The 24,318-nt window shown below is 37.6% G+C and overlaps 2 protein-coding genes and 1 pseudogene across 4 annotated transcripts; all 3 read left to right on the top strand.

Moving 5' to 3' along the window:
- Nucleotides 1-733: 733 nt before the first annotated feature.
- Nucleotides 734-10,847, top strand: nr2f6b (nuclear receptor subfamily 2, group F, member 6b). Of its 2 annotated transcripts, XR_014029518.1 has the most exons (6): nt 734-1,047; nt 2,210-2,560; nt 5,417-5,511; nt 5,701-6,276; nt 9,130-9,897; nt 10,298-10,847. XR_014029518.1 is itself a non-coding variant. In XM_081358278.1 (5 exons), the coding sequence occupies exons 2-5, from the start codon at nt 2,292-2,294 to the stop codon at nt 9,402-9,404; spliced, it is 1,215 nt and encodes a 404-aa protein (XP_081214404.1). In that variant the 5' UTR covers nt 734-1,047; nt 2,210-2,291; the 3' UTR covers nt 9,405-10,847. The 2 variants fall into 2 exon arrangements, 1 of the variants encoding a protein (XP_081214404.1); XM_081358278.1 differs by having other exon boundaries at nt 9,130-10,847.
- A 1,272-nt stretch (nt 10,848-12,119) lies between these two features.
- tax1bp3 (Tax1 (human T-cell leukemia virus type I) binding protein 3) lies at nt 12,120-23,902 on the top strand. Its single transcript, XM_081357077.1, has 4 exons — nt 12,120-12,345; nt 13,142-13,261; nt 19,898-19,975; nt 23,006-23,902. Exons 1-4 carry the CDS (start codon nt 12,307-12,309, stop codon nt 23,144-23,146), a joined length of 378 nt encoding a protein of 125 aa, XP_081213203.1. The 5' UTR covers nt 12,120-12,306; the 3' UTR covers nt 23,147-23,902.
- On the top strand, nt 16,182-17,735 carry LOC308685322 (putative nuclease HARBI1; annotated as a pseudogene). The gene is made up of 2 exons: nt 16,182-16,629; nt 17,267-17,735. The product of its transcript is annotated as a putative nuclease HARBI1 (transcript).
- Nucleotides 23,903-24,318: the final 416 nt, after the last annotated feature.

Here is a 24,318-nt window from a genome sequence, read left to right on the forward strand (position 1 = left end):
AATGATTATAAAATTATTATATATATATAAAAAAAAAAACTTTTGTGGTTGTAACATCTGACATAACCCTGTTTGCTGGTTTTAGGAGAGTTTTGACACCAGGTCAGGCTTGGAAACCAAAACCAGCTAAGACCAAACCAGCTTCAGTTTTCTCAGCAGGGTAAAAGCCAAAACAATCAGATGAGAAGACAAAAAGATTTCCGTGAGCTTCCTCCTCAGAGAGTGATCTAAAAAAGCTCTAAATCAGATTAACAAATCAGCTCTAAGCTCTTCACTGCACAAATACACCACATTTACAGCTGCTCAGCACAGTACTCAGTACTCTCCCAGAATACATCTATATAAAATAAAGACTTCTTTAATAATATTTGGTTATGATTGAAATAAGAAGAAATACAGGGCCTGCATGTTTTTTAGTTTTTTTTTGACACTGTCCAAGCTAAAGTTTGGTGAGTAACTTTCTGCAGTGAAATAACAAGCTTTAAAATAAAATCTTTGGCTGTAATCTGTCATGTAATTCACCACTAACACACCTTATCATTACCTTCTGATGTTGAGATCTTCACTTAGGATGTCTTCACCATCCTAAGATGCATGCTGAGTGTACCTATGATCACCCCTTGAGGGGTTAACCGTGTGTGTGGTAACACATTCCTGGTTGTTTGTGTAGAGTGGCTACAGCCCACTCACTGCTCTTTGACTCTATTACCCTTATAAGGCAGGCGGCACCATGGCAACCAGAGGGCTTGAATAGCAGTGTCAAATCCCTGAACACACAGACACACGCTCGCTCACCCGCCACTACTCAGAGAGAGGGAGAGAGAGAGAGAGAGGGAGACAGAGAACAGTGCAAGGTTTGTTGGCCAGTCACCACAGACGCTCGGGTCAGCTGTCTCTCCTGACTGCTGGATCTCATGATTTACTGATGAATGGAGAAAAGAAGGGGATGGGAAGTGGCAGACGGTTAAAAGAGCTTCGGATCGGTTCCTGGAAATGCTGAGGCCCCGTAGACCATACGGCTGGACGAACCGGCACTGACGAAACAAGGTACGGAAGGACTCTCTGTCGTATTTGCACAGAGCGTACTGAGACTTTCCTCTGCATGGTCGGTCAAAAGGTGCTTCCTTCTCTACAGTGAGAAGCAAGTTGAAAGAGCATTCTGGATTGTGTTGTTTAACAACGGGAAAGACCAAGGAACTTTCTTGAACTTTGATCCTTGAGGAGAAGGGTGGGGGCTGAGTTCTGTTTATCATTACCCAGGTTGCTGTCTGCATGTTTGGCATTGTGGTTTAGTGCTGTTTGGAAATCAACTCTTTACTTGCAGTTTAAAGGAGGCAGTTTCTTTTGGATTGTATGAAGTTTAGATAACCCCAGATTTTATTGCTCAGATGTTGCTCTTTCATAGCTCAGGGGACTGGAGTTCTCAGTTATCAACTCTCAGATTCTCCTAACGCTTAGGGAAAGTAAAAGTAGACACAAATTAGACCACAGTTAAACCATAATGCTATAAAATGGATGCTGATATCTCAGTTAACATGGTCTCGGAAGAATTTTATGAGAAATGTTTGAGTTCAAAGACATTGGTATCTTCAGAGAACACTGTTGAGGAACTCTTCTGAAACTCTGGAGAAGACACTTATGAGATTAGTGGAAACTATCGAGATACTAAGTGATTTTTCTTCTGTAGGTGATTAAAACAAATGAATACAAATAACACTGGCAGGTTGAGTCAAACCTACCCAATTGAACTGTAATACCCGTAACGTTTCTAAACACAGCGGCGTGTTTCTCAGCACAGAAGGAACTGGTTTAACTTGTTGGTTACTAGGGGGCATGTCGACTAGGTTTTCCTAGTGAGAAGGAGTTTCATTTTATCCACGTCTCCGAGCTGCGCAGCATGTGGATGAGCTTGTTTTTTCCCCCGAAGTCTGGGTGCGTTTATGTGTAATTTATCATTTCCTGTGAAAAGGGCAAGGTAAGATGTCCAACTCTGAACTGACTCATTGAATCAAAGGGATCTTGAGATCTTCAGAGTTTTTGTGGTTAGAGGACATGAAGAAAAGCAACAGGGATGAGCGCTCCCCTCACGGGATTTTGATATGACATTTGGCGGCAAAAACATGTCAGCCTGGTAAGCCTTGGAGGTCTTCAGAGTACTGTTAAACGTGTTTTTCCTCCAAGTCTGACTTGTTCGGCTTACTGTCTGCAGCTTAAAGGGATTCGCTCCGGGGCGGCTCTGAATTCTCGACGCGGGAAGGTTTCTCAAGCAGCTCCTGCTGGTGTACACAGAGATGGCCATGGTGAGCGGGGGATGGGCCAACCCCAACGGCAGCGCTAATGGACTCGCTGAGAAAGGTTACCTGCGGGGGGAGGAGGAGGGGAGCTCGCCCCGGGCAGGGAACAGCGACGTGGAAGGTGGCGAGGAGGACAAGGCCTGCGTGGTGGACTGCGGTGTGTGTGGAGACAAATCCAGCGGCAAGCACTATGGCGTTTTCACCTGCGAAGGCTGTAAGAGTTTCTTTAAAAGGAGCATCAGACGGAACCTCAACTACACTTGCAGGTGAGAAACACAGATGCATTATCTATCACGCCGTCTTCCATTGTTAAGCAAACAGGTTCATGTTTTCCCACATAAAAGAAATTAACTGGTTTGTGACTGGTAAGACAACAGCCAGTCACACGCTCAGTTTCCAGATGTAGCTCAGCAAAGGAATTTGGCTGAACTTTCTGTGAACTCTACTAACCTCTTACTGACATTAAAATTAGAGTGTATGTAAGTGAACATTAACATACTCATGAATCAGAGCCTGTAATAGAGGAGATGAATAAATAAAGTAATCATGTTATAATGTTAATCAAGTAATAAGTACTAATGTTAAGATTTAGGCCATTTTCTGCAAGTAAAGAGGATCTGATTTCACATTGCATCAAATCCTTTCTTACTTGAGCACAATTGTATTTCACCAGTCAGGTCACTTACACCTTGTCCGAACCAGGTACAACGCAGCAAACGACTAGCCATACAAGGGCTGCATCCGAAATCGCATACTTCCCTACTATATAGTAGGTGAAAGAATTCTCAGTACTAGTAGGCAAAAGTAGGCAGCAGGAGAGGATTTATGAATGGCAGTGAAGCAATGCAACTGATGCTGCTAGGTCACATGATAATGACAACATGGCGAATGTAGTATGTCCAGATTACATTCGAACACACAAAGTAATTACTTATTCAAAAGAAGTACCTACTCAAGAGAGTATGCGATTTTGGACGCAGCCAAGCTATCTCTCATTGATGAGCACTAATACTGACAATGACAAAGAAACTGCAAGTCATTTTAAACTGGACTTTTGAGGTGACAGAAACTGCGATGCGACAGAAGTTGAGCAGAGTTCAATTGTATGAAAAAACAACAGCATGTCCACCAGCGATTTAATCACCAACAGTTCCTGAAATCTGAGTTTTTGCAAACCAACTGCAAACTTAATTGGCTGTGATTGTGTTGTTCCGAGCAACATGTAACATGCTACATTTCCATTTCCTCAAAAATACCCAGCCATTACAGCTGAATGTGGCACATATATACATGGCTGTCGAAACACAATTGTGCATGTTGTGTGTAATTGGTCTCTTACAGCAGATCTAACATTAGCCCTGCTGCCATGGAAACATTTGGAATGAATGGACAACATTTCTTTTCTTGCAAATTTACTTAATGCAGTTGTACTAGTTTTAGGGATTGTGACAATTAACTGGGAGACACTTATACAATCCAATAAAATTTATTTAATCTTTCATTTATAAAGGTGATTGTGTCTTAAATTACAGTGAAGCTGATGTCCCATACACAAAAGAAATATATTTGAAATATATTTTCAGAATATATTTTGGAATATGCAAATATTTGAAATTGGCCCAATAAATATATTTCACACTTAACATCATATATTTTTGTTATATTTCAGAATATATTCAATGTATTTTTTTCTGTATGGGTCCCCAAAAGTGTCAAAAATATATGTGGCATATATTCCAAATACAGTGAAATATATTCTGAGAAAAAATAAAATAAAAATAAATGATGTTAAGTGTGAAATGTATTTATTGGGCCAATTTCAAATATTTGCATATATTCCAAAATATATTCTGAAAATATATTTCAAATATATTTATTTTGTGTATGGGGTTTACTTAAGATTGTTTTGTGTAGTTATGTCAAGTCTCAATATAACAATATTCCCAAGATATGCCTTTATTCTACACAAAATTTCCATGTCAGGAATGGATAGTATTAGTATGACAAAAGGACTACATGACACCGTTTTCAACTAAAAACTTTATGCATTTGGCCTTTCAGTTACACAACAATTACGTTTTGGAGGCCTGAAAATGCAAAGTTTTAAAATAGAGATTCAAAGTTTTTGAAAACCATTATAGTCCTTGTGTAAACTACAAAAAAACGTTGTTAAATGCGCATGCGCATATTTAGTCTACAGGTGGATGGTGTTTCTTTAGAAAGTGACATCGCCAACTACTGGCCTGGCAGTAGAACACAAGTGTTTTTAGTCGTTTTCGTGGATCCCTGTAGACAGGAATAGTTTTGACAACGTTGTCATCTGTATGCGCGAAAACACAGAGGAAAAATGTAAGGACTGATTTAGTACATCGTTGTCCAGTAAACATACCCCAAGCAGACATTTAAATAATATTCAGGGAAAATATTATTGAAATATTATTTCATTAAGAATTTGATCTTGTTTTAATCATGCAACATGACAAAACAAATTCAATCTGTAAATGATGTTCACAACTATTTACAGTTTCTCTGTTTATTTGAACGCTCATTATCTTTGGAAAAGTGCTAAATCTTAATTACGCTTTGTTATCTCGTGTACTTTCTCGGCTCAAAGGTATCAAAATTTTCAGAATATATTTTGGAATATATGCAAATATTTGAAATTGGCCCAATAAATATATTTCACACTTAACATCATATATTTTTGTTATATTTCAGAATATATTCAATGTATTTTTTTCTGTATGGGTCCCCAAAAGTGTCAAAAATATATGTGGCATATATTCCAAATACAGTGAAATATATTCTCAAATATAAAAAATATATATGATGTTAAGTGTGAAATATATTTATTGGGCCAATTTCAAATATTTGCATATATTACAAAATATATTCTGAAAATATATTTCAAATATATTTATTTTTATTTATTTAAGAATTTGATCTTGTTTTAATCATGCAACATGACAAAACAAATTCAATCTGTAAATGATGTTCACGACTATTTACAGTTTCTCTGTTTATTTGAACGCTCATTATCTTTGGAAAAGTGCTAAATCTTAATTACTCTTTGTTATCTCGTGTACTTTCTCGGCTCAAAGGTATCTAAATTACCTTCACAGGTCAAACAGAGAGTGTCAGATTGATCAGCACCACCGTAATCAGTGTCAGTACTGCCGTCTGAAGAAGTGCTTCCGGGTCGGTATGAGGAAAGAAGGTCAGCAAACCAGTAATATGTGTAATGTAAACATTGTAAATACATTCTTGTTTATTTTTACTAAATACCTGACAGTTGTCCTGAAAAAAACAATTTCCTACATAAATTTGCCAGTTTCATGTTACTTTCATCATTGGAATAGGGAGTTATTTGTTTATAATTTGTTGGATTTTTTATTTTATTTTCCAGCGGTCCAGCGTGGTCGAATTCCTCCCTCACACGCAGGCATCAGCCCAGCCTCCATGGTTGGAGCAGGCGGTGATGTTGGAGGAGGTCCGGGCATGGGTGCTGATTTCTATAATGGTCAGCCAGTGTCTGAACTCATCTCCCAGCTGCTGAGGGCAGAGCCGTACCCCAACAGCCGCTACGGAGCCCAGTGCGGCCAGCAGCTCACAGGAGCCAACAGCTCCATCATGGGCATTGACAATATATGTGAGCTGGCAGCCCGACTGCTCTTCAGTACCATAGAGTGGGCCCGGAATATTCCGTACTTTCCTGACCTGCCCGTGTCGGAGCAGGTGGCCCTTCTGAGGCTCAGCTGGAGTGAACTGTTCATCCTGAATGCAGCTCAATCGGCTCTGCCCCTGCACACGGCCCCCCTACTAGCAGCTGCTGGTTTTCACTCCTCCCCCATGCCCGCTGACCGCGTCGTGTCCTTCATGGACCAGGTGCGGGTCTTCCAGGACCAGGTGGACAAACTGGCTCGACTGCAGGTGGATTCTGCTGAATATAGCTGTCTGAAAGCCATCGCTCTTTTCTCACCAGGTGAGTGATGAACCCATGTTAGAAATATATTCCAAAATTACAGTCTTGTAGAATTCTCACCAAAATCATTATTAAATCAAGATATTCATAGTAATACATAACTATTACTATGGTTTATACTTAGGAATACAAATCTGAATTAATTTGCTTAGACTCGTCCCAGACTATTTACACAAACACTGTCTTTGAGAGGAGTGCTATTATATTGTAGGTTATCAAACTTAACATTTTCGCCTACCTTTCACCACATTCAAGAGGCATTTAGCCATGTCTATTACAATCACAGAAACTTTTGTGCTAAAATTTTGACTTGAGTAACCATATAGCAATCCCCCGAACACCCTACAAACTGCATAGCAACTTGCTTAAAACCACTAAGAACTTTTTTAACCACATAGCAAATAGTAGAACCTCTTAAATGCTTAGCAATTTGCTAAAACTATTCAGTAAAGACATAGCCACATGCTAATACCCCTCAGAAAACATTAGGAAAGGCTTAGCAAAATGCTAAAACATCTCAGAACATGTTAGTAAAGGTATAGCAAAAAGTTATAACCTCTCATAACACGTGAACACAAAGCATCATTCCAAAACCCCTCAATACAAGTTAGTAAAGGCATAGCAGCAACATGTTAAAAACCATTCAAAACATGTTAGTAAGTGCATAACTACATGCTAAATCACTTAGAACATGTTTGTAAAACATGCAAACAATGCTAAAACCTCTCACAATAGCACATTAAATAACAGTAAATGCATATTTACATGCTAAAATCATTCAGAACATATTAGTAAATGCATAGCAACTTGCTTAAAACCTCTCAGAACATGTTAGTGAAGGCAAAGTAACATGCTAAAAGCCCTTAGAACATGTTAGTAAAGGCATTGCAACATGCTAAAACCTCCCAGAACATGTTAGTAAAGGCAAAACAACATGCTAAAAGCCCTCAAAACACTTTAGTAAAGGCAAAGCAACATGCTAAAACTTCCCAGAACATGTTAGTAAAGGCAAAGCAACATGCTAAAAGCCCTTAGAACATGTTAGTAAAGGCATTGCAACATGCTAAAACTTCCCAGAACATGTTAGTAAAGGCAAAGCAACATGCTAAAAGCCCTCAAAACACTTTAGTAAAGGCAAAGCAACATGCTAAAACTTCCCAGAACATGTTAGTAAAGGCAAAGCAACATGCTAAAAGCCCTTAGAACATGTTAGTAAAGGCATTGCAACATGCTAAAACCTCCCAGAACATGTTAGTAAAGGCAAAGCAACATGCCCTCAGAACATGTTAGTAAAGGCAAAGCAACATGCCCTCAGAACATGTTAGTAAAGGCAAAGCAACATGCCCTCAGAACATGTTAGTAAAGGCAAAGCAACATGCTAAAACCTCCCAGAACATGTTAGTAAAGGCAAAGCAACATGCTAAAAGCCCTCAAAACACTTTAGTAAAGGCATTGCAACATGCTAAAACTTCCCAGAACATGTTAGTAAAGGCAAAGCAACATGCTAAAAGCCCTCAGAACATGTTAGTAAAGGCAAAGCAACATGCCCTCAGAACATGTTAGTAAAGGCAAAGCAACATGCCCTCAGAACATGTTAGTAAAGGCAAAGCAACATGCCCTCAGAACATGTTAGTAAAGGCAAAGCAACATGCTAAAACTTCCCAGAACATGTTAGTAAAGGCAAAGCAACATGCTAAAAGCCCTCAGAACATGTTAGTAAAGGCAAAGCAACATGCTAAAAGCCCTCAGAACATGTTAGTAAAGGAATAGCAACATGCTAAAACCTCCGAACATGTTAGTAAAGGCATAGGCATAACATGCTACATGCTAAAACCTCCGAACATGTTAGTAAAGGCAAAGCAACATGCTAAAAGCCCTTAGAACATGTGAGGAAAGGCATAGGCATAGCAACATTGCATTGAGCGTGAGACTCACGCAATTGACACTTTTCACACGCTCTCACGCCACACATCCATTTTCTCACGCACAGAAAAATTGCGGAGCAAAGAGGTACTTTTAATATTAAACTAATTCTCAGCTCTTAGATTCCGTCAATTTTATTACGAAATTCAGACAAAAATACGTTTGGCGCTTGTAAATGTGACGTGACAGATTGCTGAGCGCCTCAGTTCAAGTGCACGTGAACCGATCATCTGTTACTTTTTTATTTAAAGATGCAGTACAACTTACCGAAAGTATACATAATATCGACCACTCGTGGATTTTTCAACCACTGAAAGAGGTCAATATATAACAGCAGGAGAACAATTATGTCACATAACGTTACATTTACCTCAGGAAAGCCATTTAATGACCATGTTAATTGAATAGAAAAAATAGCTTGAGAGGAGATTTTGCTGAGCACTATATTACATATTTATTATATTTTTACTTATGCCATTAAATAATTGTTATTATAACAAAAACTGCATTATATTTAATTTGTTATTTTTAACCTTTAATAATACCAGCAGATTAGGCCTTCTATGTTTACAGCATTAGGTGAGATTATTTTTTTTAAATAAAATTTAAAATAAATATGTAAGAAGAATGGAATTGAAATCTTGAATTTTTTGTCAAGCAATAATAAAAACTGTATAGCCTACTACCAGTCATTGTACAATGTAAACATTGTAACATGTTGTCACTAAACTTCATTAAATTGAAGTTTAGTGACCCCCCCCCCTCAAAACTCAAAAGTTGGCAGCCCTGCTTTAGTACAGGCATAGCAACATGCTAAAAGTCACTCTTCACAAACTGATTTCTAAAAAGTCAATGCCAAATGTCCATTGCGCTCGCTTTTTACTGTTCTTTCACTTACAGCTGTGTTGTAAACTCTGTGTTCCTCTTCAGACGCATGTGGGCTGTCAGATCCGGCACACATCGAGAGCCTGCAGGAGAAAGCACAGGTGGCCCTGACTGAGTACGAGCGCATACAGTATCCAGGTCAGCCCCAGCGCTTCGGCCGACTCCTGCTGCGACTGCCTGCCCTGAGAGCCGTTCCCGCCAACCTCATCTCTCAACTCTTCTTCATGCGGCTGGTAGGCAAGACGCCAATCGAGACGCTTATCCGGGACATGCAGCTCTCTGGAAGCTCCATCAGCTGGCCGTACGCCCCTGGACAGTAGATGAACAATCAGAGAACTTGTTCCCATGTCCCATCTCAGGCTGCTCCCATGATTCCACAGTAACTGTGTGGATAGATGTTGTGTTGCTGGTTTTGTTGATTTTGTATATAGTGTATGACTAAAAGAGGATGACAAATATGTTCCTATGCAGTTAAATTGAGCCATTCAGTACCAGGATACCTCATGTTTCACATCATGAGCATCAACAAATTCTGTCAAAAACATTTGACAAGATGAATGATAAACAAAGGGCTGATTATGAAGAAGTCCGCTGATATGTGACAGATCCAGAGTTATAAAGAAGAGTTTATAATAGGCTACCTTCTTCTCTTTTGAGACCATAGTGAATTAGTGTAGATGTACATTAAGAATCTTTGTAACAGACTGAAATGTTGGGATATATATATATATACTTGAAAAATCATTGGTGAACAGTCAATGGCTATGTTTAGAATGGAATACTAGCATACTGCAAACTAGGAATGTGCCTGAAGCCGAATACTATGTTCAGAAAGGAAATGATGCATTCTACGGAGCCCCTAAAAGGACATGGTGATGGAAAAAAAATAATGAGATGGGAGGAAAATATATTTCAATGCTTTTACGTTCCCTCGCAATTATACACTTTTTTTTTACACTTTTGAACACGTGTTTGCTTTTTTACTTTAACTTTCAAAATCGTGATCAATCGTACTCCATGTAGAGGGAGCAGCGATACTGAACACACATTTTACAAGGTAAGATATTTGTCAGTAACGCTCAGAATCTCTTGAGCAACAAATTCTATGCCATCATCCTGTCAGTATCTTTCCTTACTATCTTTACGTGATAAGTGAAATCTTATGTACTGTAATGTAACCGACTATCGCAGCCACCCTTACATGTCCCTTTAGGGGCTCCGTAGAATGCATTATTCATTTTCTGTGCCTTTCCGAATTTAGGCTTCGGGCACATCGCTACTGCAAACTGCACACTACTGTATACTGCTTTATATTAAAAACTAAGTGAAACAGAATGAAATATGCAACCTTAAGTGTTCGGAAAAGTACTATGCTAATTGTTGTCACATGACCTCATCATATTGCATGTTTATCATCAAAATATGATACACTGCATTGTGGAACACATACAGTATTCTGTGCAGTGTGTTCTGCATGTATACGTTGGCAAATGGCCATCCAGGAATCACACACTATGCACAATATACATACTATATACTAAGAAATATTATGAGTAGTATGGTAGTATGCTATTCCAAAACATAGGCCATGTCTTATTTAAACAGATCTAGTGAGTTTTTCATTGGGGTGGAAAAAACGGTACAAAATTTTACATTGATGACTGTAGGAAGTATCAAGTATTTTTGCATATTAAAAATAAAAATCAGTGATAAACAAACAAGCTCTTATGTAGGAAGACAGTTGCATTTTCAGCAGTGTATTGAAAAAAAGTCAAATAAAAAAACTACAAACAAGAGAAACTTTTTGGTCCAACTTTTCGTCTAAATTGTATTATTACTGTATTTCCATGATTAGTGAAACTGCAGACATCTACACATTTACTTTACTGGTCAAATACTTCAGGTTTAATAAAATCATACCCTTTTGAATAAGAAGTGCACTTTAGCATACTTTTAAAATGAGTACTTAGAATGGAAATTATACAGTATACTTTAAAAGAATAAACTTAATTGCAAACTGAATGTAATGTTTTCAGACACTTAACATGTTACTTGCAATTTTCAAATCAAGTGTGTACTTTAGCATATCAGTCAACACATAAAAATAAGTGTTCTTATTTAAATCATGACAAAATATTATTAAAACATAATTAAAAATGTACTTTAAAGTTAAACCTTAAAAAGTGCACATTTTTAAAATGTACCTTAGTGTATTAAACATTTATGAAAGTGTGCTCTCAAAATATACTTTTAAAATTTGAAGTACACTACAAGTGCATGTTCAATACACAAGTGCATGTTCAATACACAAGTGCATGTTCAATACACAAGTGCATGTTCAATACACAAGTGCATGTTCAAAACTTTGAAAAGTTTTCAAAGTCGTTAGAATACATTCATAAATTTTATAATATAAACATGAGTTTATCATAAGTGAGGAAAAACAAAACGTTCCCTTATAAAGAAAATTCTAGATATACTACACTGACTTTTGAAGTTTTTAAAATATTAATAATTAAAAAGAAAACTTATGTTTATTGCTTTTTTATTTAATGATAATAAAAAAGACGGCTAAAATAGTTTTTTTAGCCTTAAAATATTATATTTTCTTTATTATTATCACAAGATTGTTACACCACCTTTGAATGTTTTATTTGTGTCCATCAAAAATAACTAAATTAATTTTTAATTCAGAAATGTAAAAGATGACCATATCACTTCATGATAATCATACCACCCACCCAGACAATCATTCTTCCCGTTTCTAATCATAGACTGTAAAAAAAATTTTTTTTTTTAAATTTTAATTTTAGTTTCTAATACGGAAGAAGAGAAAGACCTTGGTTATTTTTGGCCTTGCTAATAACATATACTGATGATCAAACACTGTCATCTGCTGGTGGTTCTTGTCTACATGACAGCCAAATCACTGTTTAAATGTTTAAATGTTATACCCCTGAATTAATCGCATCAACGTTTACACATGCTCACTTGACTATTTGATTAAGAAAATGAATTAATTAGACGAAAAATACGAAATAACTGTAATGTAGACCTAAGGACAAGGTGTGTTTAGTGCAGCCCAGCCCAGCATGACACAATAGTCAAAGGGGAGGAACCGTACCGATCACCAACACCCTCACTCACATTATATCAGTGAAAAATCACTGAAATAAACACCCAGGAGAACAAACAGGGAATAAAAGTTTTAGCGAGCAGAAAATGTCGTTCATACCCGGCCAGCCTGTCACAGCTGTTGTGGTGAGTTTGCGATCAGTATGATAAAAGTTTTAGCATGTAACTGTTACACTAGCATTATTGCACTAAGCTTTGTGTGCAGTGCTTTGGTGGTTTTTAATTCTGACAGTGATCCATTTGATATCGTTTGACTGAGAAGTGGTTAATTTAAGCGTTATTTTTATTCCCAACACTAATCTGTGACACAACAGGAAAGTTTAGTTAAGTTTATTTGAGTTTAAGCTAACAGTTGATATAATGGAAATGGTTAGCATGCTAGGCTAACGTTAGCCATGGGCGGACAAAGTGAACATTAATTGATGTTATATAAATAATTGGTTATAATAGTTTCTATATTTTTATTTATTTTTTACTTTATGTTATATATTATAAATAATTGTAATGGGACACAATTTAACGAAACCAAACGTTTTACGAGTAATATAGACAAAAACCAGAGAGTGTTGGCTTATTGAAATACTGTTTGAATGAGGCATATAAGTTAGCTATAGCACTTATGTACTATGTACATGTTTGTACTAAGCTACTTCAGGGGATTCAGTCAGTACTGAAAGATGCAATTTAGTTGGGGTTTAATTGTCCATATTTGAACTGTTCTGATGTCACTCAGTCCGGTGTGACGTAAGCAGGTGTGGTTCATGTGTTTCAGGTAGGTAGTGCTGCTATATATGGTCATAAACAGCTGTGCCTTTGTGCCGCCTACCTAGACAGCATTTTTGGTTATCAGCCTATGCTGCTGATAGCTAACTAACATTTTGAAACATAAACTTAGTGTGTCTGTTTTCTCTCTTTATTTCAGCAACGAATTGAGATTCAAAAATTACGGGAAGGCGATAATTTAATACTAGGATTCAGCATTGGAGGGGGAATCGACCAAGATGCAAGCCAGAATCCATTTTCTGAAGACAAGGCCGACAAGGTGAAAAATCATGTTTAGTAAAAATTGATTATAGTTAGAGTGAGGCATTCTCCTTTCTGCTGCTGAGGTCAGTGTCTTTAAAGTGTAAACAGGGCATTTCCTAGTTCAGTGATCAAAATATCATCTGACACAAATCTGACACTTCTTAATTAATCAAAAAACGGGGACAATATTTTTTTTTTGTATGTTTATTTCCTATACTTTTATTATGATTAATAAATTATGATGATTACAGACCAAACTGACTTCTTTAATACGTTTAGGCTAATCAAAATTGCACTATGAAAAATGGTAACTATTGCAAACAGCAAAATAGATCAAAACAGTGTAATAACAAAATGATCACTTTACAAAACCACATTACAAAAACTAAACATAATATATACGACTTATAAGATAAATAAAACTCTAACAGTTTTTTAAACATTTTCTAATTGTATTCAGTCTTGTCATTTTCACAAACTGAATATACTCTATACCGTAATTACAAATGTTGTTTTCTAATGCTATTGTATGTTTGTTCTTTTGGAAGTGGATCTTTACACCCTAGTTAGGTTTACTGCATTGTGAAGGAGTAACTTTCGGGAAAGTTTAAAATTGTGTGTTAAACAATCCCGCACTGTGTTATAATCCCGTCCTGTTATATAGTACATACAATTCATGCATACATTCTTGTTTGCGGGGCAAACTGATCCTAACTGGTTTTAATAAAATTCATTAAAAAACACTATGAAAAATAGTTTATATTAACCATTGTAAACAGTTCAGTTGACCTTACAAAAACAAAAAATAAAGTATGTCCTGCAACTTTTTTATTCATATCGGAGTGTACTTTCACCATTGTGGTATAGATAAGATATGTGTGGGAATTACTACATTTTAAGAGCAGAACTTTTGGAAATGTTTAAAGTTGTGTTCAAAACAGTCCCGCATCCTGTTCTGGCCCTGAAATATACAAACACAAACAGTATAGTTTCAACATGGATAGTTCATATGTAACTTACTTGAAACCGATAACGGTGTCTCTTTTGATGATGATAATTGTTGATAATAGCTTTCGCTCAGGTTAAGTTCTTCATTGCTAAAGTAATGGTGTGTGACCAAGTAATTAATGTAGCTTTTAGCTCCCTCTGTTGGTCAAAATAATAAAGTTTTTTGCAGTGTTTTGAACATGCTGTAAAACAAAGACACTTTCAGTGATAGGACGTCAAAAACCAGGACTGTCCCCAGAAAAAGGGGAAATCTGGTCACTCTGACATACAAACGGTTTTTGAAGTCAGCATGAAACAGAAATTGTGATCTTTTCTTCCGAGTGAATCGGCTTCTAGTGGTGGGCAGATCGAGGCTTCCTGGAGCACTGAAACAGTTGAAGCAAATGTGTCATATTGGGCCAGTTGTTCAAAACATTTAATCTGGATCAAAATGATCTGGATTTGGAAATCCCATTTTTTCCTATTCAGGATCAGGTAATCCGTCTTACTTTTATGCCGGTTTTTCAAAGCAACATTGGACTGGATCACTTTAAGAAGTGATACATAGGCATCATCATTATTATTCGGCAAAGGACGCTTCAAGCCTCTTTTCTGAGCTCCTGTGACTGCTGGCTCTACCAGTGAGGATCCAGGTTGTTCTTCAATAATAGGGCTGAGATCCAGAATGAATGTTTCCTCTGCATTAGGAGGAACTGGCTCACTTTCCTCCACAATCGTAGGCTCACCTTCCCCTACAACACCTTGAATCCCGTGCAGAGCTTTAGAGTTCTCACCTCCAATAATGTCCAGAACCACATCTGTGTATTCACCTTTCTTAAAGGCTTGTTGCCTGTTTGGGTGTTTTTTGCTTCAGCAAGGTCCTTTGTTGCTCTGGCCCTCAGATTCTTCCATCTAAATTTCACTTGCTCCAAGTTCCTCTTCTGGCCAGACCCCATTGCGTTCACATTCTGGGTGATTTCAACCCAAATGTCTTTCTTCCTTTTGTTAGTCACCATTCCACCCGCAACAGAGCTTCCTACTATTGAGGCATAATGGCACTTAACACCCTTCAGCAGTGCATGGGTTTCTGCAACAGTGAAATTAGGTCCTTTTGAGTCCATGGTTCCACCTCATCTGTTGTAATGAACATAGTATTTATAGGCCTTAGGCATGATTGATTTAAAGGTCCTGTTCTTCGTGATCCCACTTTTCAAACTTTAGTTAGTGTGTAATGTTGCTGTTAGAGCATAAATAATACCTGTAAAATGATAAAACTCAAAGTTCAATGCCAAGCAAGATATTTTATTTAATAGAAGTCCAGTTTCAAAGGCTACATCGAACGGCCGGTTTGGACTACATCCCTCTACTTCCTTCTTTAATGACGTCACTAGTACAGTTTTTTGACTAACCTCCGCCCACAGGAATACACAAAAAAAGGGGGCGTGGTCTTGTTGCGCTCCCACGGAGAAGAGGAAGAGTTGCGTTTGTAGAGTGTGTTTGTCGCCATGTCGTCGAGACGCTGTTATTTTCATCCCGGAGTCAAATCACCTTTGTCTGGCCTTCCCTGAGCGCATGCATCTCCACGTTATGGTAAGAGGCGTGACCTTTCCGGGCAACGTGCGCTAAGCTGCTGTCGAATCACAACACAGGAACCGCTGGCACAATCAGAACTCGTTACGTATTTCTGAAGGAGGGACTTCATAGAACAAGGAAGTCATCAGCCCGTTTTTAGGACAGAGAAAACAGCGGTATACAGATAAGTAAATTGTGTGAAAAATACTTTGTTTTTTTACATGCGAAACATGAACACAATCAAAGCTTCAAAAACACAGGAAAAACGGAACCTTTAATTGAACACAAGTCACAGCACGTCAGCCAATTGGTGTGTGGGTATTTGACAGCCATCTTATATTCAGCCTTTCTCAGAGGGCTTAGAGAGAGGCACTGACATGGCAGGTATTGTCCATCGCTACCACCGTTTTGGTGGAAGAGGATACCGTCAAAGGGTGTATGTTGAGCGTGCACAACCACTGGAGCAATACACCACTGAAGAACTGTATGCTCGCTTTCGCTTTGGGAATGCGGATATTAAGTACATTGCAGACCTTGTCAGGCCAAAACTTCAACGGAGAACCCGAAGGAGTCACAGTCTGTCTGTGGAAGAACAGGTCCTCATTGGTCTGCGCTTCTATGCATCTGGGACTTTCTACCAAGTTGTTGGTGATAATATAGGAGTGGACAAATGAACTGTGAGTGATGTAGTGAAAGCTGTGTCAATTGCATTGGCCATCCTGGTCAATCAGTTTGTTTCACTTCCAAAGGATGTCCAGATTGCCCAGACCAAGCACAAGTTTTATCTTTTGGGGAACATGCCCAATACTATTGGGGTTACTAGGCGTTTCTCAATGTCAAGGAAGGATCCTCGGAAGCCAGAATTTCGAGGATGCTACGTCAACGACATCCGTCGAAGGACTGTTCCAATGTCGAGGATCCTCGGAATTTCCACCAAGGACGGAGTCCTTCGTTCGAAAAATATCCCATATACAGGAAAGGATGCATATGTGTAGCCTTCGCGCTCTTCGCGCTCTCAAATCACCCACAATCCTATGCGCACAGCTTTGCTATCTTGTTAAAAAAATTCTAAATGTTGGACGTTAACGGAGTCGGAGCGTTAACGGGTCAATATGCTTTCAAATGTAAATATATTTACGTTACCAAACATTTGTTTTAAAAAATAATTTCATCCATTATGTTATGGGTCAAATTGACCCGCACTGTTTAAACACACTTGACAGTCAAATAATCAATATGATTAAAAAGGAGTTTATTGATTTAAAAACGATTATATTGCCTGAGTGAACAACGCTCTGTTTTTCATTTTCACTGACGTAATGACGCACTGACGTGCACTTGCTAGCCTGTTCTATTTACGTGTTCTCCGAATAGTGTTCTCCTAAAGAGGAGCCTCGCCTAGCCTCTGAAGGAAGTGACTTGGAAGGACCAGTCCTGCCAAGGAAGTATCCTTGACATTTAGAAACACCTATTGACTGCAATCATGTGCATATCCAAGCACCTCATGAGAGGGATTGGGAGTACATCAATCTAAAGGGGAGGCACAGCACCAACATCCAACTTGTGGGCGATGCTGGCCTCATCATCACAAACTGTGTCGTGAAGTGGCCTGGGTCTGTACATGATGTACGCATCCTGAGAGAGAGTGCTTTATACAAAGAGCTCCAAACCAACCGACCGGATGGCATAATATTAGTAGACAGTGTCTATCCACTCCTACCATGGCTGATGACTCCTTTTCTTGCAGCAACCACACCTGCGCAGGGATGCTTCAACACTGCTCGAGATGTGCAATTGAGCGTTTAAATGGAGTTCTGAAGAGGCGCTTTGCATGCCTTAACTACTTGCGAGTGGAACCACAGGGAGCATGCAACATAATACTTACGTGTATTGTCCTGCACAACATCGCTACCAGGCGCATCTCTCTGTGATGATGTTTATGATGCACCTGAGCCTGTTGAAGAACCAGACCAACCTCTGGCGTTCTGTCAGAATGAGGGACTGACTGGACGTATAGTAAGGGATGCAGTTGTTAGACATTATTTTTGACAGGCTCAACTCTGATGATTGTTTCTTTGAAATTAATATACGGTGATGAATGACAGAAAAATGGAATATATTATTATTTATGTTTGTTATTGTTGGTTTGTTTGGGGGATTATTTCATGGGGACAAGATCATTTTTATTTGTATTTTATTTTTACTTTACTATACTGAATAGCTTAATTGGTAGCCTATGTCTACTTTATCTACTTTATCACTATTACAACGGTTACACAAGTCAAGTGCAAAATATAAATAAAAGTATATACATTAAATGATACAAATGTATTATTTGACCAATTTTAAAGTTTTACTACATTTTCTTCCTGGAATCCACCGTGAAATCCTACCCCGTTGGGATCAGGATAATACTGTTATTTAGTGTGATCAAGGTTATCCAAATCCTACTGACAAGTTTTGAACAACACAAACTGAAGGTTTGGTCCAGATTTAAACTAGGATTGGATTCCGTGATCTAATCTGATTTCAGATTCCTTCTTTCCCTTTTGAAAAACCCATTTTAAAGATTTGATCCAATCCGATCAGCTTACCTTTGAATAACTGGCCCATTGTGTCTATTCTTTGAAACATTCCGACACCCGTCTTCCATGGTGACCCCTAGTGGTCAGAAGAGTATAAATGCTACAAAAACCAGAGCCAAACATGCATAAAAACACCTTTTACAAATCTGTTGCACATTTATTTGAAAGTAAAATCTTTCAAATGCAAGTGTCTATATTATTTTATCAATTGTCAGGTGTTTTTTTTTTGTTTTTTTTTTGTTCTATGAATGGCTCAGCTAAACAGGCCATTAAGAGACTATTAACTACCATTATTAATTTGAATTATACCAATGTCTAATTAAAACATCAACAAAAGTATAAAACTAATCAGAGATCAGGTAAAACCCACATACACTTGTTCATTGGTTCTCAGTGACTCCTAATGATTCATGGGTTGACAGAGAGACAAAATGTAGGGTGGAATTTGATTTCGTCCTTTTGGACATGATTGGATCGTGAGAAATGGGGCATTGCTAACTAAGGGGGCATTTACACAACACTGTTTTCAACAACAAAAACGGGAATCTTTTTATGCGTTTTGACTGGTCATTTACATGACAACTGCATTCTGGGTGCCTGAAAACTCTGAAAACTGTTTTCAAAGTGCAAGTTTTTGAAAGCGATAGCATCATCGTCTTCATGTAAACTACAAAAACGTGAATATGTTAAAACCGGTGACTGACGTCATGCGTATTATGTGTTCAGTCTATAGGCGCGTAGTGTTTCTTTACAAAGTGACATTGCCAACTACTGGCCTGGCATGAATAATACAGCATATTTAGCTGTTTTCGCGGATCCATGTGATCGGGGATTGTTTAGACAACGTTGTCGTCCGTATGCAAAAAACGCAAAGGAAAACCTTTTTGTTTTTAGTACATCGTTGACTTGTAAACACACCCTAAATGGAGGGAATGTTAACATTTTTGATTAAAGATTACGAAGGGCATACGAATTAAAAAAAAATTATGTGTATGGATAAATCATGAATCGCAATATAAATTTTGATTTCATGGTGACTTTTATTTAACATGAATAGTTAATGTGACTACCTTGAAACCAATAACAATGTCTCTTTTGGATAATTTATAATAGTGCTCTGCTCTCATTCGGGTTCATTTCTTCATGGCTGAAGTGGCGGTGTGTGACTAAGTAATCAGTGTAGCTTTTGGTGTTTGGTGTTTTTAGGCCCCAACGGCGCCTTCCAGGCAGCGAGGGGATGGGTAGGTTTAAGGTTGAGGTTAGGGTTAGCTGCCTGGAAGGAGCCATTGGGGGCTAAAAACACCATTGAGCGTAGCTTGCATTGCACCCCCCTCTACTGGTGAAAATAGTTACTACACCATGGCTCTGGTAACCAGCAGCCTATGTTGGTCAGGCTTTTGTAGTGTATTTGTTGGTGTTTTGAACGTTCTGTAAAACAGGGACATTTCCGGGGACTGTCCTGTTACCCTAATTCAGAAGTGACCCTTGTAACTTTATTTATTTCACAGGGAATCTATGTCACACGTGTATCTAAAGGTGGACCTGCAGAAGTGGCTGGTCTCAGGATAGGAGACAAAATTATGCAGGTGAGAGGCACAAACCTGTCATCCATGTTGTAATGTTTTCTCGCTGAGATTTTTGTCCAAAACAAAACCTGATTTTACTAAATGAATCTCCACAAGAGGGAGCTGTGACATTATTTTTGTCTATTTTGTTTGTTTATTATTTTGTGACTTAGTCATTTCTTGCTTACTATTACAAGTTGTTTGAGGTACTGATCGATGAATGTTTGTTTTGTAATTTTATGTGTATATACTTAATTCATTTTATATTATATATTTTATATAATCCATTGGAATTGCTGTGTCAAACATCATCATCATTATTATTATTATTATTATTATTATTATTATGAATTGTCAAGTAGACAACACTAGTCAGGAAGATTACTGGATGCAGATATTTATATTATAGCTTTTCGCGTCATCAGTCACACGCACACTCAAGCTCAGAGGATCTCCTGTTTCTTGGCTCATTTTGAGTCAGACTTATTAATTCAGTTAGCCTAACTCGCTCTGAACGGAACATTGAATCAGTAAGTTGTTGAATCGAGAACCGCTACAGTCGGATTAGTCCAATTCGCAAATTAATCATTTGGGACGATTTTAGAATCGGTTTAATAGGTTCAATGGAAAAAATCAGTTTGTTCACGAATCGTACACTGCTATTGCGTCATGTTGCACATTTCTTCAGTTCAAAATAACAGGTAATGATATGTTTTTATGAAATAAGTACGATATGTCTATGCTTTGGAATGCAGTGAAGTGAAAGTAAAAGTTTCTCAAAATAAAAACACTCAAGTACATATACTTGAAAAATGTACTTAAGTACAGTAACGAAGTAAAAATACACCACTGTATAAAAGTAGTCCTTATGACCAGGGCCAGCACAAGCTCAACTGCCGCTCTAGGCTAAACATGTTGTGCCGCCCCCACTGCAAACTCAGTCAGTGTTGGGGGGTAACGCATCGCAAGTAACTCAAGTTATGTAATCAGATTACTTTTTTCAAGTAACTAGTAAAGTAATACATTACTTTTAAATTTACAACAGGATATCTGAGTTAACTTTTCTAATAAGTAACAGAAGTTCCATCTGCTCACATCTGCTCTTGGCACTGTATGCTGTCTTCAGAAATTTCACTAGAAAAGTAACAATGTCTGATTTGTTAAATTGTTTCTTTGTTCTAAATTGTTCTAAAAACACTTATGGTGTCTTTTTTTCTGTCTTTTTTTTTTTTTTCCAAATACTGTTGACTGCCCTTTTTACAATGTCTTGTGTTTGTCAGTTAGTTTAAAGAGGTCTTATTAATCTTTGTTACATTTTTCATTTAAATAATGGATGACATATTCCTCATTTTAATAATTACTTCCCAAAAAAGGGGGCGAGGCCTGGTTAAGCATTAGTAGTGTTTTGAAACTCGTGGTTATGGGCAGGGTTGCCAGGTTTGTGTAACAAAACAAACAAGTAATAAAAACTCGGTGAGTGTTTTAGCACAATTTTCTCACGTCATGGGATCACAACACTAAGAGATAGTAAATCTTTTCCTGGATTTTTTTTGTGCGTTCCCGAGATTAGACCTTCCTTAACGTAATGCCGAAAACCCGAAGTCTCTAGGTGGTCTGGTTGAGGAGTAGATAGAAGTGCAAGATTGGTGCGCACAGACAGAACAGAAATCATGAGTTAACAATCGCAATTTTGTCCGGTGGAAAATTGCGCTAAAAAACAACCGTGGCAACAGTGTCACAACACACTGGTCCAGTCCACTAATCAGAGCACATTGCACTTTTCAGGGGGAGGGGCTTCAGACAGGAGCTAAACAGGGGTGCGTTTCCCGTACAACGACATAACTCGCTGGTTCACTACCATAGTACGATGCATTGTTGAAGAAATCAGCTAGCTAGTCACGACTGTTTCCTGAAACCATACTGTCGCAAAGTGGTCTTTCAACCACGTTGGTTAATGACATCACGCACGTGGTGGAGTAATAACTTCTTTTAATGAAACTGTTTGAGATCGAATTAACACTAGATGTTTTGATATGAATTACAGACATATCTGAGGACTATTTCTCATTTTTCGTTATTTTGCTTTATTTTCAGATTCAATCATAGACTCGTTCTTACATAGTAGAGCTCGTATGCACATGTGCACTCTTCAACAACGACGCTTTAAATCTCTTGACAAACTAAAAGATGTAAATGACATTTGCATGTATTCTAAATAAAAGACACAGGTTGTACTGAATGTCAGCTTGCTTATTTTGCTCCATATAAGGATTTATGAAGTCCACATGTCATGCAAACTAGAAACTCTGCTTCTAACCACAAGTCGAGAGATGGTTTCGGGAAACACCTTCTCGTTGAACTATGCTGATAATGACGGAACTTGCGAACATAGTTGGCTAACGATGCTTTTGGGAAACGCACCCCAGAGGAAGAAAGGTGCTGCAACAATGTCAAATATTGTAATTGTTTTTTTTTTTTGTTTTTTTTTTTTTACATTCAAGCATTAAAACATTTACTAATAGACCTGAAAAACAAAATCAAGACTTTGTAAAAGGGCATAAGTCCTTTTTAAGGAATTGTAGGATTATTAGTTTTCATCCATTTTATGCACTTTTCACCCTCATGCTATTCAAAACTGGTTAGCAAATGAGCTGTGATGCTTCTACGGGAAACACTAGTTTAAATCTGGCTCGCAATCTTTCAAGACACAGTTCCCCCTTTTTTCAATATCATTTTCTCTATTTCTCTGATAAAAGTGGCAAAAGACCAACAATTCAGTAAAAATGCTGAGCCTTTTGATGTCCTCCTGTTTATACGGTGTATATAGTTATATATTTGGCATTAAATGTCATATTAGGGGATGTAGTTGGGGATATTTAATTTTATTTTATCAATCAATCAATTCCACTAGAAACAAACCTTGTTGTATTATTTTAATTTAATACTGTGAAGCTGCTTTGATACAATCTGTATTGTGAAAAGCGCTATACAAATATACTTGACTTGACTTGACTTGAATTAGTTTTTGTGTGTTCTCAATGTTATTTCTAGGTGAATGGCTGGGACATGACCATGGTGACACATGATCAGGCACGAAAAAGACTCACCAAGAAGAAAGAAGATGTGGTCAGGCTTCTCATCACTAGAAAATCCCTGGAGGAAACAGTCAGGCAGTCCATGATGCAACACTAATGCAGAACACACTCATTGAGCTAATTAAATGTCCTTATTGGTAAATCTCATGTTCAGAGCATATTTTAACTAATAAGAAACAAACAGCTTCCCTCAGCCAAAGAGCGATGACAAGAAAGCCTTACTTGATCAGTCACCTCTTTTAAAGAACTGTAACTGAACCAGCGTATGTATGTATGATCACTCTCAAAGTACAATGTAAAGATTGTGGTTTGCATTACATAATTTGCTATACTAATTTCCATTTATCTACACTTTATGCTAAATACTACACTATATGTACTACAAATACTCCTGAATGTATCATGGTGCCTGTAAACTCCATTTCATTTCATTCATAGATCTCAAGGGCTACAGTGAATTGTGCTCACCTCATTTCTCTTTGCTTCATCACCAAATACACCTACATATTCATCTTTAATGTATCAAGTATTAACAGCCAGAATACAGCGGTACTTTAATGACCACTAATTTTCCTAACTTGTGAGATCTTTTTTAATTTTTGTAACTCTTCATCTTATAACTCTGTTTTTGTATTGAATTAAAACCATATTAGTGTAATATCATCATCTGATCATGGGAAAGATGAAAAGCTTCATCAGGATTTGGCACAACAAAACACTACAGTTTTGTATTTAACAGTACTTTTTTCCAACACTTTTGTTTTGAAAATGTTTTTGATACAGATTTTTTTTGGCATTTTGATTGTATGAAGATATATTTTCACTTATAAAGGAATAAAGGAATCTTCTAGCACATGATTTATGATTAATTGAAGTGAGCGATTGAACTAAATGTGAGTGTTTTCTGTCTCAGCTCTGATTGGGTCTTCGGTCAAGACTGTAAATGTCTCTGACTTCGCATTAAGCTTGAAGATGGTGACATTTCAAAGCAACAAATCTATCGTGACCTTTTGCTGTTTGTCCAGGCAGTTTTGTACTTCAGGCTACTTTCATCTCTTTAATGTTAGCAGGCAAAGGTGAGCACACAACCAGGTAGCTCATGATGCAACACACAGAGTGCTGGAAAAGAGGGCTGCCGATAATTATAGGGCGGCAATAGCTATGCGGTAACATCCATATTCTAGGGCACTGGTGAGAGAGAGCATATTAGACAGGATATAATTTGAACAGAATTACTTTTTGTTGAATTTGTATAATTACTAACATTTT

The sequence above is a fragment of the Scardinius erythrophthalmus genome, assembly GCF_964197995.2.
Source record: "Scardinius erythrophthalmus genome assembly, chromosome: 25".
Taxonomy (NCBI): domain Eukaryota; kingdom Metazoa; phylum Chordata; class Actinopteri; order Cypriniformes; family Leuciscidae; genus Scardinius; species Scardinius erythrophthalmus.

Coding starts and splice junctions, on each gene's coding strand:
- nr2f6b (XM_081358278.1), top strand. CDS start 2,292: ATGGCCATGGTGAGCGGGGGATGGGCCAACCCCAACGGCAGCGCTAAT. Junction 5,512..5,700: donor GGTCGGTATGAGGAAAGAAG/GTCAGCAAACCA, acceptor TTTATTTTCCAG/CGGTCCAGCGTGGTCGAATT. Junction 6,277..9,129: donor CATCGCTCTTTTCTCACCAG/GTGAGTGATGAA, acceptor GTTCCTCTTCAG/ACGCATGTGGGCTGTCAGAT.
- tax1bp3 (XM_081357077.1), top strand. CDS start 12,307: ATGTCGTTCATACCCGGCCAGCCTGTCACAGCTGTTGTG. Junction 13,262..19,897: donor CTGAAGACAAGGCCGACAAG/GTGAAAAATCAT, acceptor TTTATTTCACAG/GGAATCTATGTCACACGTGT. Junction 19,976..23,005: donor TAGGAGACAAAATTATGCAG/GTGAGAGGCACA, acceptor TGTTATTTCTAG/GTGAATGGCTGGGACATGAC.